General features: G+C 34.2%; 1 protein-coding gene across 1 annotated transcript; it reads left to right on the top strand.

The window, feature by feature from the left end:
- Window positions 1-8,509: 8,509 nt before the first annotated feature.
- LOC145584688 (proteasome subunit beta type-3-A) lies at window positions 8,510-14,488 on the top strand. The gene is made up of 7 exons (XM_081641496.1): window positions 8,510-8,650; window positions 8,767-8,948; window positions 9,147-9,254; window positions 10,305-10,394; window positions 11,461-11,545; window positions 12,274-12,368; window positions 14,196-14,488. The coding sequence occupies exons 1-7, from the start codon at window positions 8,645-8,647 to the stop codon at window positions 14,242-14,244; spliced, it is 615 nt and encodes a 204-aa protein (XP_081497622.1). The 5' UTR covers window positions 8,510-8,644; the 3' UTR covers window positions 14,245-14,488.
- Window positions 14,489-20,146: the final 5,658 nt, after the last annotated feature.

Genomic DNA, 20,146 nt, shown 5'->3' with positions numbered 1-20,146 from the left:
GTGTTTGGTAGCTTAGCTCTAATTTGATTTGAAACCTTGAATTCAATTCCAGAATCTAAAATGGTGAGCGTGAGAAGTGATTGGAATGAGAAGTTAATTGAAGTCTTTAAGTACAGTGTGATTAAGAGGGAATATATTTATTACAGAATAAATTAAGAGAATGGAAAAAGTTGTCTAAGGGAGAAAATTAAAAGGACATTATTGACAATTTCATTGACAAAGCTTTGAGAATTTTTTTATGACAACTTTGATTAAAATCGAGCATAATCATGAATAAAAACTATGAAACATGAGCATAATAGTGAAATAAAACATGATAATCAAACATACATGTGAAAATTTTTTTATCTTCAAATCCATAATATCTAACTATAATCAACAATTTGCTTAAAAAAAAAAAAAAAAAAAAAAAAAAAAAAAAAAAAAAAACTATAATCAACCATTTAGGGCTTGTTTGGCATTGTTTTTCGTTTTTTATTTTTATTTTTTTGAAAATTAAAAAAGCCAAAACATAAAACAAGTAAAAAGTGTTTCTACTTTTCTATTGTTAGCTTTCAAAATTATCATGATTTTAATAAGTTTGACTAATTTTAAATTCATTATTTGACATATTCTCTCCATTTTTTTTAAGTGCACTTATAAGTGGTCATGGTTGGAAATAAATAAATTGGAAAAATAAGAAAGAAAAATATAAATGAGGAACCACTAGGTATAATGTGAAAGGGAGAAATATTATTAAATAATAGTGGGGTCAAAATAAATAGAGAAAAATAATATATAATGTGAGTGAGGTTTCTATACTTGATAATGGGGTGCTTAAAAAAAAAAGCGGTTTTTGCACTAAAAAAACGAAAGGAGTATATCATACAATGATTTATATAAAAAAAGAGAAGAAAAAAAAATAATAAAACCACATCAATACCAAGTGAACCTTTTTTTTTTTTGACACAAAATACCAAGTGAACCCTTAGTTTTCTTTATCAGATACTAATTAACATCTAAACAAATACTTCGTACTACTTAACATCTAAACTTAAATAATTTTACTAATTACAACTTTTATATTTTTTATTGGAATAAATCTTGTGTACAACGGATGTACATTAGTTTTATTGTAAAACGGCCAGTTTGAGCGTAACTTTAACTATTTTTAAGGTAACTTTAACCACTTAAAGGGTAACTTTTAATTTGTTGTTAGTTTGAATTTTATTTTAATGTGTAATTTCTTATAGATACATGATTACATACAATAAAGACTATTATGATTAATCTAATACATTATAAGTTTTGAGAAGGTATTGGGTGCGGATTGCCGCACGAAAATTTGCGTGGGGCAGACTTGGCTGATATATTTCACTTGTTGGCAGATATGTTTCATGTGTTGGCTGATATGGTTTTGTACTGGCTAATATATTCCTTTTGTTGCTGATATTTTTAATTTTTTTTTTTTGATATGTTCCTTTTGTTGGATGCTATCAGACATCGGTTGGCTGATTTGCTTTTTAATTGGCTGATATCTTTATTTTATTGGCTGATATGTATATTTTAATTGTTGGCCTATATGTTTCATTTTGTTGGCTGATATGTTGTTTATTTTGTTGGCTTACCTGTTGCTTTTGTTTGCTGATTACATCCTTCTGTTGGCTTATATGATTCATTTGTTGGCTTATATGTTCCTTCTGTTGGCTAATAAGTACCTTTTGTTGGCTGATATATTCCTCTTGTTAGTTGATCAATATGTATCTTTTGTTGGTTGATATATTCCTTTTATTGGCTGATAAATTTTTATTCATGTCTGATGTGCCCCTAATGTTGACTGATATTAGACATCAATTGGCTGATATGTTCATTTTAATGGCTGATTTGCGTCATTTGTTAGCTAATATGATTGATAACATACATTATACTTTCATTTCCTTCTCTCTCTCCTTTTCCCCCCTCTTCCTCTCTTTCTTTCTCTTGTTTTAAATGAGAATGGGGTTCATTTAATTTCATTCTTTCTCCTTTTTCCCCTCTTCCTCTCTTTCTTTCTCTTGTTTTAAATGAGAATGGGGTTCATTTCATTTCATTCTTTCTCCTCTTTCCCCCTCTTCCTCTCTTTCTTTCTCAAATCAGCCACAAATCCTCACGCCACCCCATCCATCCCACCGTCCATCGAACCACCACACCCACCAACCACCGACCCACCGAACCCACCCATGAGGCCACGACCACCTATACCTTAAGCCGAACCCACTAAACCCACCGTAAATCACCAACAAGCGAACCCACCTTAAGCCGAACCCACTCACCACCACCTTTACCTTAAGACGAACCCACCGCAAATCACCAACCACCAGGTCACCGCTGTTCAAGCCTACGCAAATCGAAACCCTTGTCTTTTGTTTTTTGGGGATTTATATTTGTGATTTGTTTTGATTTTGGGGATTTTGTTTTTTATAAGATAAAATTTATTGATTGAAAAATAATAACTTTTAAGGTATATAGGTGTAGACACCCATTTGTGTCTCCCCAAAACCAAATCCGGTGATGAATACTTTTCATGTCGAATCATAATCGAATAAAGTGAAAGTGTGGAAAGTCTAGTGTTGCGGTTTGTTTTTATTTCTCTTTCTTTCTCTCTGTTTTCGAAAACCATTTTATGAAAATAGCCAATCCAATTTAGTTTGGTCCATGGCAAGGGTCCAATAATAGTGTAGTTGGATTGGGCTCGAAAAGAGTTTTCCAATGATATATTATAAGCCCAATTCCGATGAATGATGAGAAAGTTATGGCCAAATTACTAAACTGGACCCGGTTTGACCTTTACATGCGGCCCAATGATCTAGAGGAGGGCCTATTATGATTTATCATTCCTAATGCAATTAGGATTGATTATAGTCTTCTAGAATCTTCTAGAAGGTTCTTTTGAATCCTAATGTGATTAACATTGATAATTGAGTTTTATGAGTTTTATTTAGAATAAAAGAAGTGTTTTAAATAAAATCACAGTTTTACCCCTCGTGCGCTTAATTTTATTAAAAATATGAAAACGTGTGAAAAAACTGCCTGTAGCGCCGCACCACAGGCTGTCGCCTGGCGACACGCCTGTCGCTCGGCGACAGAGGCTTGTGTGGCGACAGCGTCGTGTTTTATTCTTCTTGAAACTCTAATTCTTTTTTATCATGTTCCAGCTGATTTTCGTTATAAATAGCCTCCTCAAACCTCCGTTTTTAATCACCAACTCTCATTAAGAATTTCTTGATACTCTCTCTCTCTATCTAAACTAACTTTTCACAAATAAAATTCCGCATTCACAACATCTAGACACACTTAGCCAAGTTCGAAGTTGCCTTCGCCCTAGACTTGAAAGGTTATAATTTCTGAGGGTTTGGTCCCTAATCTCTATTTCAATTATTTAATTTAATTGTTTGATTTTATATTTTCCTTGAAGTTACTAACGTGTGTATTTTGTTATTAGAAAGAGATACGAGGCATCCAAGTAAGTAATTTAATTGTTTCATTGATCTTTTGATATAGAAATCATGCTTAGATAGTTTTGTTGATTCCTAGCATCATGCTTAGGATCTTTTATTGCTTCCTAGTATCATGTTTAGGGTAATTTCTAATATCAAGTATGATTAAAAGAATGCTTCCTATTTTCTTTCCTAATAGCATGTTAGTATCATGATAGGGTTAAAGCTTTGATCTTTATTGCTTAGTGACGTGCTAGGGTTTGTTATTAATCTTGTTAGTATCATGCCTAGGATCTTGCTATTAGTATTATGCTTTATTGTTAACATGATTATTATGATTATGATTATAATTATTATAATTTATTATTATGTTGCTTGATGCTTATTTATTGTTGTTGCTTGATCACACCTTTTATGTATGTTTAAAGGGAATTTGTACTTGTAGTCACGCTTAATAAGATAATTAATAATCTTGTTTAGGGCTAATATGATTATAATTCAAGTGATCGCCAATAATAGTTTTGTTTGTGCATTAATGTTCAACCAACATAGATTAAACAGGTTTAGGGTTAACCTAATGATTGCATGTCAGTCAGAAAGCGCACATGAATATGAGAAGAATGAAGTAGAGACCTATTTTTAGGGCAGGTTCAATCTCTTTTAGGTTGGATTTGTACCCTTATCCCCGAACACCAGTCATGGTTCCAAACCTATTGGAGTTGACGATCTCATGGATCGTTAAGGGGTGTAACCTTCACCCTGGGAACGGTTTACAAGTTCCTAAAACTTGTTGGCGACTCTTTTGCTCTAGCTTCTTTCCCTTTGGACGCCACCATGCTTAAGTGTATGATCACAGTGGGGTTCAAGTGTGGGATGGCTTGAAATATTCCCTACAATAGGGTTACTTTTATTTATGATAACTTTAAACCGTTTTAAGCTAGTAAGCTGATACCGAATCTCTCTAGGCGATAAGGATAACCATGACCGCTTCTCTTTCACCGCTTCGCTTGCGTCACCGTTTGCTCGCCAGCGACCAGCGTTTCTTCTCCTAGCCGTCGCTGACGACACCTTTACTCTCTATTCCCTTTATTTCGCTATTTCTTTTACAGTATGGCTGATGCGGGAGATCGAACAGAGAAGTCTATCGTTCGCTCTATAGCAGTGCTCCGTCTAGGTGTTCCGTTCTCTTTCCTAAGTGTTTTAGTTACCAGCGTTGACCTTTTCTAGGTGTTTCATCCCCTTTTCATGCTTCCTGCTATTTTTGTTTCCTTTTGCACTTAGTTTTTTTTTTTTTTTTTTTTTTTTTTTTTGTCTTTTGGTTAGCTTTCTATTGTTTTGATGCTCTTGTTATTATTCTCTGGTTTTGTTCATAGTCCTTTGGTTTATGTTGTGCATGTTCTTTTTTTTTACCTTTAACTTTCTCTTTATTCTTCTAATTCCTTTATAGATTTTATCCCCTGTTTTTTCTTATCTTGGGTATTTGTTTGTTGGGGATTGTTTTAGAGTATTGATCAAGTTTCAAGTTTTAGTGGTTTTGTGAGATTTTGATTTGTAGTAGCTGTTGAGCGGCTGTGCTTGGGGGAGTTTCCTCCCTGGGTTGTTTGTTGTGTTCTGTGCTTTGTGAATTTTGTTAGTGTGGAAGTTTGGGTCTCAATATGGAGTTATTTCCAGCCTTTATTTCTTTTCATCTTCCCGACGATTTCAATGATGAGAGTATTTTCCGCCTTCTATCCTCTATGGATAATCCAAGTGATGTAGTTGTTCGTTCCTCAGAGTTCATGGCACAAGGGAACTCCTTGTTTAAAGCTGTTGATAAGTTCTTATTTTATATAATTTATTAGATCATTATAATACTATTTTTTAGTATAAATTATGTTTTTATATAGATTTTAATGGTTTATTATGAAATTTACCTTGTTAAGCTAAATTAATAACTTTTACTTAATTATGTTCATAGTATGCAATTTTGACAAAGGCACCACTAAAATTCCATCTTTCTTATTGTTACAGGATAATTGCATATGGGACAAAAATAACAAGGTAAACTAAAAGAAGCAAAAATCCCACATTTTACTCTTTCACTTGAGGTGCATCAGTAAAAAAAGGAGTGGAAGCGGCGGCCGCACAAAAGAAACCAGGAGAAAACCCTCACAAAAACTCATTGTATAAAGAAAGACACGGAGAAGACGAAGGGGTAATCACACACACGCAGAGGAAGACGGAGACGAACAGCAGCGAGGAGGAGAAGTGGAAGCAGGCAGCTGCCACGCACTATTTTCGAGCAGCAACAATCAAAATTGAAGTTTACTCTCTCTTTGTTTGATTAATTTCATTCTAAATTGTTATACTTTACTACGTTAGTATGTCAATTATGGATTTTTCATTATCAAACGAATTGGTTGTTCTCTTAATCTCCATGTCTGGCTAGATCTCCTTGTTCTAGGTTAGGGATGTAGTCTTTATATTTCTATCAATGAATTGAATTATATTGTTTGGGTTTGATTTATATGATGCAATTTGATAATCTTGTTTTATTTCGTATGATTAATCTGGCCAATTGATTGTATGTCTAAGGTATTGATTTATTAGTGGGAGTGAACTTTTAATACTAGTTCGTGGGATTATCAAACGTCAAGTAGTATAATTTTAGGAATAGTTATACACTTGGGGTGGTCTTATTGAATTCCTATTCTTAATGAGTTTATTTCAATTGTTGTGATCACGGGAGTAGACATGAGATTGATTTAAATATACGTTTTCTACCTTGGGAGAGGAGATAACATACTATTGGTAATTCGATCATTGTTAATTATATTTGTTCAACCCTACAATTAGTTTAATTTCATTATAGAGAGTATTTGACGAAACCCGAAACCTAGAACTATTTCTCATTCTTGTTTGTCATTTTTATTACTTTGCGACTTTAATCGTTTATAGCTTTAGTAGTACTTTTCTCATATTTCCGTCGTCTAAATAATATTTTAGTTTCTTAATTTGGTAATTGGGTAGACCTTCTTGTGGATACGATACCTTGCTCACCCTATATTTACAGTAATTGACCCGTACACTTGCGGTAGATTTAGGCCCGACCAACTGGCAAGTTTAAAATTATCTTTTCTAAGTATGAGTTGGCTAGTAAATTGTTGTGTTTTACTATGCCGTGTTCTGTGGAAGCTTTTTCTTCGTTTCGATCTTTGGCATTTGCTTTGCATCTTAATCTTGCGGCTTGTGCTTTGAAGCTTCTGGATTATTCTGCTGTTGTTAAGCTTTGTTCCTTCATGTTAAAGTTTGATTCCTGTCATATTAAGGCTCTCTACAATAGGGCAACTGCGTATCAAGAATTGGGCAAGCTTCGTTCCGTTAGAAAGGATCTGGTTAAGGCTACTAAAGGCGATCCTAAAAATTCAGAGGTGTTAACAAAATTACATTGTGTTGAGGGTTTGCTACAAGATGTGTCTTTAGTTGATCGGAAACAAAAGGGTAAGATGGTCCAGTCTGTTACCCAAGTTGAGTCGACTTTCCAAGTTCCCAATGACTGTGTACCTAGTTGTCAAGTCAAAAAGGATTGTTGTGTAGCGGATGTGGCTACTCCGATTGCTGAGCTTCAGTGTAGTGTGTTAAGTTCAGCTATGGTTTCGGAACCAGTATTATCGCCTAGTTCGTCTGGTGGGGATAAGGATTATAATCTCCCAACACCGATTTCAGAGAATGCTGATATGGATTGTGTGTTCCAATCAGATTCAGTTGGTAATGACAGGATTTCAAAGAGCGCTGATATGGAATGTGGTTTCTAATCAGATTTAGTTGGTCATGACAGCATTTCAGAAAGTGCTGATATGGAATGTGATTTTCAATCAGATTCAGTTGGTAATGACAAGAGTGGTAAGTCTTTGCCACCTTTTCGTCAGGAAGCTGAAGTCCCTCATATGCATGAGTTTGTTTCTCGAGATGGTTTGACTTCCTCCCTTCGGCTTTCTTCCTCACATTTGCAGCAGGTTAAGCAAGGCAATGTCATTCATTTCTACCATTCTAAGTGCATGTCGTTAATGTCTATTCGGATTTGTCCGAGAAAAACTTCTATCCAGACAGAGTTCCCCCAAGATGTAACTTCTAGGGAAGCAGAGACCTCTAATTCTACTTCAGTTAAGTTTTTAAGTGGATTGGAGCAACAGGCGGTGCCTACTTTAGAGTTCCTGTCAGCTTCTATTTTATAGTCCACGTATGCTCCGGTTTTGCAATTGTTATCGGAGAAGGTTATTGTCTCTCATGATGTGAAGTCTGGTGTAGCGATGTCCTCTACCTTTACTTCACTACAGGTATCTTGTGATGAGGATCGGCAGACGGTGCCCATAACAGAGTCTCAACCGGTTCTCATTTTGCAGTAGTCATTAGGTGCTCCAGTGGCGCAAAACAGTTCGGAGTGCATGACTGCCCTTTCTGATGTTGATAGTCTTATGGAAGGGATAAATTCACAAGAGTTTGTGGGAAAAATTTGTGTTTCTAGTTTTCAGTTCGCCACTTTGGATTCCAGTGCCAAGCCTTCAGGTCAATCGTTTCACCGTCATAGGTCCATTGTTCATCCTCGGTTTAGGAAAATGAGCTATGTGGAGGATCGACCTAGATCAACTGCAGATTGCCCGGTGGTTCGTGTGGGTACAAAGCGTGTTCGTGGGCCTAGTGTGGACTTCAAGTACTCCAACTTGGCTCGAATAAAGTTTGCTCGCAAGGGTCTCTTTGGTGTTTTTGCGTAGTGTTTATTGGTTGTCTTTGTTTTCTGTTTTTCTTCATTAGCACTCTTTGTCAAAAAAAAAAAACATTAACCCATTTTACAATAAATTAACGTACACCCGCTTTTTTGCAAAATTTGTATTTTATTGAGCTTAAGTGCTTAAACTTTTTTTTTTTTTTTTTTTTTTTTTTTTTTTTTTTTTTTTTTTAAAAGAATTAAGTGCTTAACTTTTGAAAATGCTAGCTTAATGACTAATGAGTATGCTGTATGCCTTACTGTTCAAGAAACCAGAGTATTACACCTTTTTCTTTTGTTTGTTTGGCTTTTTTTTTTTTTTTTTTTTTTTTAAGAAATACACTGATACAAAAAGCTCGATTCCTCTTTGTCTCTCACTCTTCTTTTCTTCTTCAACTCATTTTCCCCTTTCTCTCTCTCGCTCGCAGATTTCCTCTTTCAATTGATGTCTGTAAGTTTTCTCTCTCTTCGACGAACCCTAATTTTAATTCCAAAACTTCGTTTCGTAAATCTGCTGTTAATTGTTAATTTATGTTGATTTAATTTGATTTTCGATGAAATGAGCAGATCTTCGAGTACAATGGAAGTGCCCTAGTGGCAATGGTTGGGAAAAATTGCTTCGCAATTGGTAGTGATCGGAGATTAGGGGTTCAGCTTCAAACAATTGCTACTGATTTCCAGCGTATTTTCCAAATTCACGATCGTCTCTTCATCGGTCTCTCTGGTCTTGGCTCCGATGCTCAAACTCTGTAAGTGTTTTTCAATTTTTTTAATTAAATTTTCTGGATTTGTTTTTTTTTGCGATTTTTTTGGGGGAAATGATGAAAAGTTTGGAGCTGATAGTGTAATTATGGAATTTTGTGATTTATTTTGGAATTAATGTAATTTTATTTGAGAATAATGTAGAGAAAATGGAGCTGATAGTGTGATATAATTTAAATTTGAAGGTACCAGAGGCTTGTGTTTCGGCACAAATTGTATCAGCTGAGAGAGGAGAGAGACATGAAGCCTGAAACTTTTGCTAACCTTGTCTCTGCAATTTTGTACGAGAAAAGGTTTGGTTTCTTCATTTGTTTATTCTTTTATTATATATATACTTGCCTTGCTTATTACGCTAATGCTACTTTCAATTAGTAGTTGCGTTGATAGTATAATCTGAATTAGTAATGTGACGATTAAGTTTGGACGGACGGGTTATGAATGTATAATGTTGTTGATAAAATTTAGGCTTCATTGGTTAAGATTAAGACTTGTATTGTTGAATCCCCTTGATTGTCCACAGAAAAATAACCACTTCATAAATTAGAGGAGTTACTCCTATTACCAATTGATTTGGGGATGGAATTTCCTATAGGCTAATTGGGCCAAACACTCCTCGTTGGGTTGTGTGCATTTCATATTCCTAAATTAAAGGGATGTTCTTGATCATTATTTTAGAAGCTTATACTATACACTTGTTGCTCAAGTCATTTATGTTTGATTGTTCCTTTTGTATTTTTAGAGGGCAAATATGGATGTAATTGGCTTAATTTTAGAAGAGAAAAAGTGCCTATCTTAATAATTTTTTGGAAATAGAAAATCCTTTGTTGCTTTAAACTTCCACCTTGACAACAAGAAACTAATGCTGTATTGTTCTTGATGATGTGACTTTAGGTTTATTGCAACTACCTAAGATGGGGTAAAATGGACTCAACTGCTGTTTGATTGGGATTTAGCATTATTTTGATTTGTACATGTACTGATCACATGTTGTATAGTATATTGTGATTTGTACCGACACTGATTACATTTTGTGTATTACGGAGTATAAAGTGAAAAAAGATTGACCATTTGCTATCCTGCCACTCCTTTTCGCCATCAAGTAGCTGGTACTCCAGACATAGCTCAGAAGCCTAATTTGTACATTTAGTCATACAGTGCGCAATCTCATAAATCCCTTATGTGCTGTGCTAAATTTCTTTAAGCTATCAATAATTAGTAATTAAAGCTTCATAGAATCCTGCTGTTGTATTATTCCATATTTGTTGTTGTACCAATATTTTGCTGTCGTCTTATTGGTTGCTATTTTTTAAGAAAACTGAATGTGAGTTCTGTTTTTTCTCTAGGTTTGGCCCATACTTCTGCCAGCCAGTGATTGCTGGATTAGGTGATGATAACAAGCCTTTCATTTGCACAATGGATTCGATTGGAGCCAAGTATGCCCTCTTCTCTGTTACCACTTTGTATTCTTTGAAATTAATACTCGTTTGCGATATCAGTAATTTAAGATTTTTAAAGATTATATAAACATCGATATTAAGGCCTTGCGACTATATGGTTGTTGAAAATCCTTGTGAAATAACTAATATCTCTAAAAAAAATAAAAAAGATTAGAAAAGTTTAAAGTCCTTTTGATGATGTCTTATTTGCTTGAGGCATCATGGTTGTATTCTTCATATTTTCATGATTAAAGAAGATGAATATGTTACTTCTGCTAGAACCAGTACTTGAAAAAGCACGCCTAGGCTCTAAGGCGTTAGGGGTCATGCGCCTTTTGTGGTCTAGGTGAAGCAATTTTAATGAGGCGCTAATAAGGCACATCAACTTTTTTATTCTTAAGTTGTTTTTATTGTTTATAATACGCGCCTCACTTCAACTAAGGTGTGCCTTAGGCGCAAAAAACTCTGAGACGCCTTGGTGCGCCTTGAGCTTTTTTATACATTGGCTAGAATCTTCTTTGGTTTGAAATTCATATTAGTGGTTCTGGAGAGAATCTTCAGCATTATATGGTACTTGTTTGATTCATATTGGAAATTGGGATTTGTTTTTCTTAATCAAACTGCGTACCTAAAATTGAGTAACTGACATTGACCATTAAATTTATCAGAGATATAGAAGAAAGCGCGTTTTTTCTCTATGAAGTTGGAATTGATGTCTTTTTCTCTTCTTTCATGCTAATGGGACCTGAAAAAATCTAAATCTTGCAATCCATTGTACCATATTTGAGAAAAGCATTCTATTCACCGGCTGCTAGAGTACCTTTAAACTTGATAGGGTGGTTGATTTGCGGTCTTTACAGTGTGATAGTTGTGATTTTCTTTGTTATTCTAGAAAATAAGCCTTTAACACTATTAACCTATAATGAATAGATTTTTTTATCAGAAAAAATTATAAGATGGATCGTTGTAGTAAATGCAATGTTATTTCGGACATTTCACAACTGCTGCATTACCAATCACCGCAAAATTGAAGTCTTGTTTCATTTTTTATTTTTTTTTACAGGGAGCTAGCTAAAGATTTTGTTGTTGCCGGAACTGCATCAGAGTCTCTGTATGGTGCTTGTGAATCTATGTACAAGCCTGACTTGGTAAGTCATTTTCCTTGCATTTTAAATCTTCTTTGAGTACTTATTTTGACACATTGACATCTGATGAATTTTTGGTTTTTGCTAATTACCATCTCTGTTTGTTTGTAAGATTCTAAGTTGAGCTATTGAATCTATGGTTCTTTATTTTGGTTTCACACATGACTATGGGTCAGCAATCCACGGGGATGGGGATTGGAATTTCCTAGCAAATTTGAATTTCTGCCTAAAGATTTATCATGAACCTGGACTTTGGCTTTTCAAAAATGTTGATCCTAAATCTGTTTGCAGCTGTTTGTTTTATCTTATATGGTTGAATATCAACCTGGTCATATGTTGGTTTCCTTGTGGAATAGTAACTTTATCTTTTATCTAACTGTCATGTGTTTAAAAAGGTGTCTGTACCTGCATTTATCTAAGTTTTCATGTATCTGAATTTTAACTTGATCTTGGTGGTGTAAAGTATATTTCTTCTGATTAGTTTTATGTTTCCTGCTAACCTATATCCCATTTAGGATGTTGTTTTAGTAAAACATTAATAAGGTTTTATACTCCCTCATTTTGCCTTCATTAAGAGATATATGTACAAAAATGCAACTCAAAACCGATTCAGGAAAAATTCAAAATCTATTCAGCCTATGCTAGTGATTTGGAGTTTTAGCTTACACCATTGAATGCTTCACATTTGCCAAATTTCTGTCAGCATCATTAATCTTGTGCCTGTGATTCAGGAACCTGAAGAATTGTTCGAGACAGTCTCCCAGGCTTTACAGGCATCAGTTGATCGGGACTGTTTGAGTGGTTGGGGAGGACATGTCTATATTGTGTAAGTGGAATCCCTTGTACCCTGTTTTCTTTATTGGACATTTTTTTGATAATACTGCATAATACTCATCTTATGTGCTGCTTGGATGGTTTCTACCAGTGCTTTCCAATTATATAGAGCACTAGATCCCTGTAGACTTCATTTAGTTGTGTTAGGTTGTGGGTTTTAGCTTGTGTCAGGGGATCTTGGCATTGGTTAGCAGGAGTACTGTCCCTCCATTTTATTTTATTTATTTATTTATTTTTTGTTAATACAAAAAAAACTGTCCCTCCACCTTGGATATGGGGACAACGATTTAATATATATATTTTTTTAAATAATCTCGATTTTAAAGAATTTTTGTATGAGTTTCTATTGTTTAAGTACATATATACACATTTTGAGGTTCATACTCTTGTTATTTTATTGATTTCTAGTTTATTTGTAAGCTTGTATTGCTTACTTTCTTTTCTCCTTTCCATTTATATTTTACAAGTATGTGGTTCAAGATAATTGATGTCTGAGTATAAATTGAATTGTCGGGTTCAATTGTTGGAGTGTCGAATGTTTGACATAGGTACATAATGTAAAATTAAATGTTGATGTAACATAGCCCAATTACAACTTTTTCCCAAAATGATTGTCAACAAAATTCCTTTTTTTTTTTATCTCCATTTGAAAGCTAGCTTCATGGTTGTAATTTTTTACCCTCTTGCCCGTGTTGGGTTTCTAGCCTTGCCCTATCTGCTTGGGGCCTGCTGTGCCACAAAGAAATTAGCAATTTTATTCTGTTTGTGGGTCTGGAGATTTTTTATCGTATCCTGTAATCAGCTGCTGCAGGTCCTGATGAGGTAATATAACAACAGTGGGAGAGTGGTTGAAGTAGTAGCGTACCCGTGTAGGCAAGTGTTTGAATAACAAAAAAAGATTTGAAAAGGGGGGGGGGGGGGGGGGGAAGGTGGAGGATGCCGTAGTGTCTTGAAAAAAGATTGCAGGGACTATGATTAAGGAGCGGATAGAGTAAACAAAGACAATAGGGTATGTACAAGTGGGGGCTCCTTCTTTCTAAACCTAGACTGAAACATGACAAGAGAGGATCTTTAACCGATATCTAGGCTAGGCACATGAGTGTTGGGCTGTTTTAGTTTTCTATCAAGATTCATGTCTATGATTAGTGCTAACTGGGGTCAAGTCCGTAATAATTTATCTCTATCAGCTAGTAGGACATTGTTTCATTTTTGGCTATACTCACATATCATAGAAACAAGTAGGTATGATAGTAAGTGAAGATACAATACTACCTCTTTCCTAAATAACAGTAAGTGAAGATACAATACTACCTCTTTCCTAAATAATAGACCATATTTCTATTTAGTTTTTCTTGTATCAGTTGGCTAAATCTTAAAGCATACATGTAGATTGTAGTCTTTGTAGTAATTACAAATTTCCTTTATTATCCTTGTGATACCCAATTTGCTCTATTTACCCTTGTAATAACACCAATTTCAAAGAAAGGCTACATTGGTAATTAAGGTCTTGACCATACCTATCTTTGGTTCTATGTCTAGAATCAGCTTTAGCTTAATAACCAAGTGTATGTTGTGGTCCTATGTAGTAATGTGATTGCGGTCTCATCTTGGGTTATAGTCTCTTCTTTGGTGAGAAAGCAAACTCTTGCTATTATTCAACCCAAAGAGGAAGTTCAAATTTAAATGCTTCTTTGTATTTGTTAGATCCCCCCCACCCTCTACTTTTTTTTTTTTTTAAAAAAAAAAAAATTCCTTTTTCAGTTTTATTCGGCAAACCTAACAATGCTTTTTGTGTTGTCTTTTGCCTTTGCTTGTGTAGCACTCCAACAGAGATCAAGGAGCACATCTTGAAGGGCAGGATGGATTAGAATTTCTGTCAAGAGCTTATCTTTCCCTATTCTCTCTATCGTGTCTTTGGAATGTAGTTAGACTTGTTTCCGTGGAGGTTAAATGTTATAGAATCTGCTGTTGAAACTAGCGGGTGCTAATTCTGAATTCTTGTTCAATTAGTGGACTGTATTTGCAATTAGACATTTCCAGACTTAGATCTTGTTATCCCGAGTTCCGTTCTAATCATAAGCCATTAGTTTGGTCGGTGATTAATTTGATCAATCTTGATAAATTATTTCAGGGTCCGACTCACTGTTACCCCTCAGATCACAAGAATGTGTATTCCTGTTTGCTACTAGCCTTGATACATTGCTGAAGAATTAGTGTGACTGAGTGACAAACCGACAATATAATTGGATATAAAAATCATTGTTTGCTCAGCTAAAACAACCCTTAAATGGCTAGTGCTAGTTGCAAATAAGAATTCATAATTTGATTAACTTGACCAGACCAAACTGTTACCTTTACTAGTATCCGAAACGGAATGAGTATAGGCTAGGCCGCTAGGCAATTGGTGTAACGGTTGAATTTCATCTATTAGAGCCTCCTCTTGGTAATTTAAAAAGTTGTGTATGAGACTACGAATCGAGAATATGTCGAATTGTTATATTTATGTATTTGGATTCTTTAGTCATTCTTTAGTTAATTCTTGTTTGATTTTGTTAAATCTATTTTTTTTTTATCGTTGATCATCAATTGTAGATCCGTATGACTTTAATCAATGTAAATTGGTGTCCTTTGGGATTTCTTCAAAAAAAAAAAAAAAAAAAACACAAACTATTGGGAGCGAGCACCCGCACCCAAGTGTTCGTGCGGCTAGGAGGTATCGGGAGCGACAGAGATGGAGTTCGCAGCCGGAAAAGTCGTCGTAATCGTTGATCAAAGATCGAATCAACAAAAACTCAGATTCAAGATTATCATACCTCATCTTAATTGAATTTTTAGAGTTCTTCAATCTTCACTTCTTCAATTAACAAAGAGTAGTGTGCTGCGATTTGTGGTGGTGTGGGCTATGATTTGTGGTGGTGTGGGCTACGATTTATGGTGGTGGCGCGAGTTGTGGCGGTGGGCTGTGATTAGCGGTGAGTGCGGTGGGTTCAGTGAACGGTAGCGGCACAAACGGCGAGGAGAAGCTTTGGTGGCTGGACTGATTTGTCGAGGAGGAAAGGGAAGTGGGGAACTATTGCGAGACTGGTGGCGAGGCTGGAGCAAGGGTTGCAGCATGGTGGTGTGAGTTTGGCCGTTTGGGAGTGGTGAAGAGTGAGGGAGTGCGTGAGTTGAATTTGGCTGATACGTTTGTGTTGTTGGCTTATTTTGGGTTTGTTTTTAGGCCTTATACATTTTGGGTTCTTGGTTGATACATAATTCATATCTGTCATTAAAATAAACATATTAGCCAATTGATGTCTGATATCAATCAACATTAGAGACATATCATACATTAATAAAAATGTATCAGCCAACAAAAGGAACCTATCAGCCAACAAAAAGTACAAATCAACAAACAGAAGAAACATGTCAGCCAACAAAGGAAGCATATCAGCCAACGAAAGGATGAAATCAACAAACAAAAGCAACAGATAAGCCAACAAAATGAAACATATAAGCCAACAATTAAAATATTCATATCAGCCAATAAAATAAATATATCAGTCAACTAAAGAAACATATAAGACAAATGATGTTTGATATCAGCCAACAAAAGAAAAAAAAAAGTATATTAGCCAACAAAAAGAATATATTAGCCAACACAAAAATCATATCAGCCAACAAATGAAATTTATCAGCCAACAAGTACAACATATCAGCCAAGCAAGCCGCATGGAAATTTGCGTGCGGGTTTCCGTACGCAATACCTTCTCCTAAAAAAATAATATATACTTCCTAAATTTTATATATTATCTTTATATTAACTGTATTTCTTTGTATTTCATGTTTTATTTACTTAAAATAGTTACACAAGATTTTGAGATCTTTTAATTAAGGGAGAATAAGCAATAATTTAAAAGGTTGATATATGGTAAAGAGTATAAATTAACGGAGCCAAAAATACAATGTTAACATTTAAATTATCATTATTATAGTAATTGTACAATAGTGCAGTTCAATGGGGAAAAAAAATTCTATTCATGGTTGATTTAAAATCTTATGAAATAATAATAATTCAGTTAATTTCCTGTTAAATATTTCGGTAATAATTTTACCAACTTATAACTATTTTTTCCTTAAAAAAATCTATTAACTATTTCTAAAATAGGTCATGTTTACATCGACCATTTTGGACATATGTAGCTATCATCAAAAACTTTCCCGTCAATACAATAAAAAAATTTATAAAAAGTATTCTACTTAGCTTATGTTTTGGAAGTACATTATTATATAGCTTTTTTTTATTTTATTTTTATTTTTGAACTAATTAATTCATTAATAAAAATTCATACGACATCTACATTGTGTAGTTTTATCGGGAATAACATGCAACACTAATTTAATATAATGTATACTATTTTTAAATATTTTCAACCCAACTAATCAAAAATAATATATTTTTTTTTCTCAATTGTAGTTTCAATAATTTTTGCTTTTTTTTTTTATTTTATCATTCTTATATGCATTGCATTTGTTTATTATTCCACATGAGTTGCCTCATTTTTATATTATATCACAAACTAGATTAGTAATCGTGCGTTGTACGGTGATGATAATTAATTTAACCTAATTTATATTATATGAAATTAATCATTATCATATGTTTTTTATTTAGAGGGATTATAAAAGTTTACTTGTGCTTTTGTTTATCTTAATGTACTTATTCCATAATCAAATGAATGTTTTGAAGTAATTAAAGAATCAATATAGTTTTGTATGCAGCTTAAGATTTCTTTTTTTTTTTTTTTTAATATATTATCAATACCTTTTCATCCAGAAATACCATCTCAAAGCTAGCTCTATATTATAATCATTTGGATTATCAAATTTTGGTGGCTTCCATAAGCGTATTATTCTTATCTTAATATTTTCCTTCATTAGAGTTATGTCTTCAATGAAGTCATATTATTGTACAGACATTTTCATATTGCAAATTGAAGTGTGGAAGACAAATATTTTCATACCTTCAAATACATAAGACATTAAGACACACAATGAACAAAGGTAATATTAAAAAAAAAAAAAATGCAATGCACATTCATATATCAAAACAAAACGTCAATCACTTTGGATAATTATTGCTTTTTTTTATTTATTTACACCTATCATCACAATTAAACAGGAGAGAATTTTTGATAATTAGATAGGAAGGAATTTTGGATGATTAAGGGGGCGTTTGGTTCAAACAATGGTATGGGTTTGGAATGAGGAATGAAACCTGGGTGGTATGGGGTTGGAACTTGATACTTGATTTCATGTGTTTGGTTTTTATCTAGGAATGATAGTTTTCCTTTAATTTTAAACCTAAAGGTATGGGTATGAGCCATACCCACCTCCCCCCTTGGGTTTCAAAAACCCATACCTTGGGGGTTTGAGGTATGGGTTTGAAAAATGAAATTTCAAGAAACAAATACAAGGTATGGGTTTTGGTCATTCCAAACCCATACCTTATACCTAATATGCTTGAGCCAAACACCCCCTAAATAGGAGAGAATTTTGGATAATATAACGTGAATAAAATTCATTTTAGCATTGAGTCCAAAAGTCAGTCACTTTTCATTTTTGATGGTTTCCGTATTCATAGGTTATAGCTTTTTTTTTTGAGTGGATATAGGTTATATTATGAACTTTGATAGTTTTTGTATTTTAGGCCAACAACAGTAGTAGAGTATGCATTATTATCTTTATACCAAGTACATGTTATAATACATATATAATATATATAGTGTAGTTTTTTTAAAAAAAATTATTGATGACATACATCAAAATGACAGGAATTTTTTTAATGAGAAAGCGACACATAGGATAGGGAGGGGATGTATGACGCCAGCAACGTTTTGTTTAAGTAATAGTTAATAGTTTAAGGATTTTTTTTACTTTTACCACAAAAAAATCAAAAAATTATTTTTTACCACCAAAAATTCTAAAAGTTTTATTTCATCACCAAAAAATAAATTAAAAATTGTTTTTTACCACCTACCATAAAAAAAGATAAATCTAACGGAATTTTTTAAATGTTTCGATTTTCGTGCCAAACACATGGACTTTAGGGGTTTTGGGGGCATTTTGGATCTATAGGTCCATATTGAGGTCAGAATTGACAAAAAATAATCGTAAATGACTCGTTTTTCCTACTAAAAAACACCTCGATTTGCGTGAAACACGCACAACGAGGCATTTTCGATTATTTTTTGTCAATTCCGACCTCAAATTGGACCCAAAGGCCAAAATCCGCCCTTAACCTGAGAAGAATATGTTTTGCACACAAAAATCAAAGGTATTTATTTCAAACGGTATTTAACGGTAGATGGTAAAAACAATTTGCAGAATTTTTTTTGGCTGTAAAATAAAGCTTTTAGAAGTTTTGGTGCTAAAAAACAATTTTTTTGATTTTTTTTTTTTTTTTTGCAGTAAAAGTAAAAAAAAAATTATGGAAAAAAAAAGTATTACTACCAAGCATCGCACGGGCACTAATCTAGTAATAATACTAAAATAATAACCGCTAACATCATCGGTAACCTCAAACTGTACATGTGTGACTCTCTCATAAAAATCTCTCGCCTAGATAGAAATAGTAGCATCATAAAAATTTCCCGCCTAAATTTGAATCCATAAAGGTTCAAATGAGCCCCAAAACTTTACCTGAACAATTTTTCGTCACGAGAATCAAGAAAAAAAGATATTTTTATTAGTTATAAAATATATGATTAAAATGAACCAATCATATCATGACACGTGTCATGATTTAATCATAATGGCTAACGAAATTAACGGTCGTTAGTCACTAATGGCATTTGGTGAAATTTGTAAAAACTCGGTGGCATTTGGTATATTTGTGGAAACTTCATAGCATTTGGTGAATTTTTAAAAAACTCGGTGGCTTTTGGTGAAATCGCCGTTTTATAAATTACGAACATGAACGAGAATCATGGAAAGTCGTGATAATTGCATTGTCCTCTGTTAACCCTACTACTTCTTACTAGAATGAGATCAACTTTTCAATATATGTTGTATACTAAGGGATCGTTTGGTTCGCAAAGGGGAAAGGGAATAACTAAAAGAAAAGGGGAAAAGGAGAATGGAAAGCAACTCCCTCACTTATCATTGGTTGTTTGTTTTACTTCAAAAGAATGAAATCAAGTTTCAAAATCAGTAACTAACAAGTAACAACCAACTCCAGCTCCCCTCCCATCCAGTGGCGCCGAGCTCCCCTACCTCTCCCTGACGACGACCACACTCCCCTTTCCCTGCAACACCGCCACCCCTCCATCGTCTACTGCAGCACCAACTCCGATCCATTGATAAATGTCGATGTTAGCGCTCTCTATTTTTTAAGTAATCTTTTGGTAGTTCTAGTAGGTTGTTTGTTTTTAGAGTGTTATGTGTTATTTTTTGGTGTTTGGGGGTTTTTTATGGGGTGGTTATGGTTTATTATTGAGATGGATAGAATTTTTGGGTGGTTTTGTGATGGTTTTCGTGGTCAGTGTGGTGATTTTCGTGGGTAATGGGTGGTGAACGCGGTGGGTGCGGGTTATTTCAAGTGGAGTTAGGTAGTGTAAGGGAAGATGGTTTGTTTCCCGATGCATTTGGGCATGGTTTTGGTAGTGGCTGGATGGTTTTGGGTAGTTTTTGATGGTGGCTAGGTGATTTTGGGTTGAGTCAGTGGTGTCAGGGTGGTGGCGTCAAAGTGTCGACAATTTTTTGGTGGCTGGGTAGTGGTTTGGCAATGGT

The sequence above is a fragment of the Chenopodium album genome, chromosome 16, assembly GCF_948465745.1.
Source record: "Chenopodium album chromosome 16, dcCheAlbu1.1, whole genome shotgun sequence".
NCBI classification, from domain to species: domain Eukaryota; kingdom Viridiplantae; phylum Streptophyta; class Magnoliopsida; order Caryophyllales; family Amaranthaceae; genus Chenopodium; species Chenopodium album.
Note: the sequence above shows the minus strand (reverse complement) of the source record. Positions and strands in the feature narration are given on the sequence as shown.

Excerpts from the sequence above, each read along its gene's own strand:
- LOC145584688 (XM_081641496.1), top strand. Across the intron at positions 9,255-10,304 it reads GCAATTTTGTACGAGAAAAG|GTTTGGCCCATACTTCTGCC; the intron begins GTTTGGTTTCTT and ends TTTTTTCTCTAG. Across the intron at positions 11,546-12,273 it reads CTATGTACAAGCCTGACTTG|GAACCTGAAGAATTGTTCGA; the intron begins GTAAGTCATTTT and ends CCTGTGATTCAG.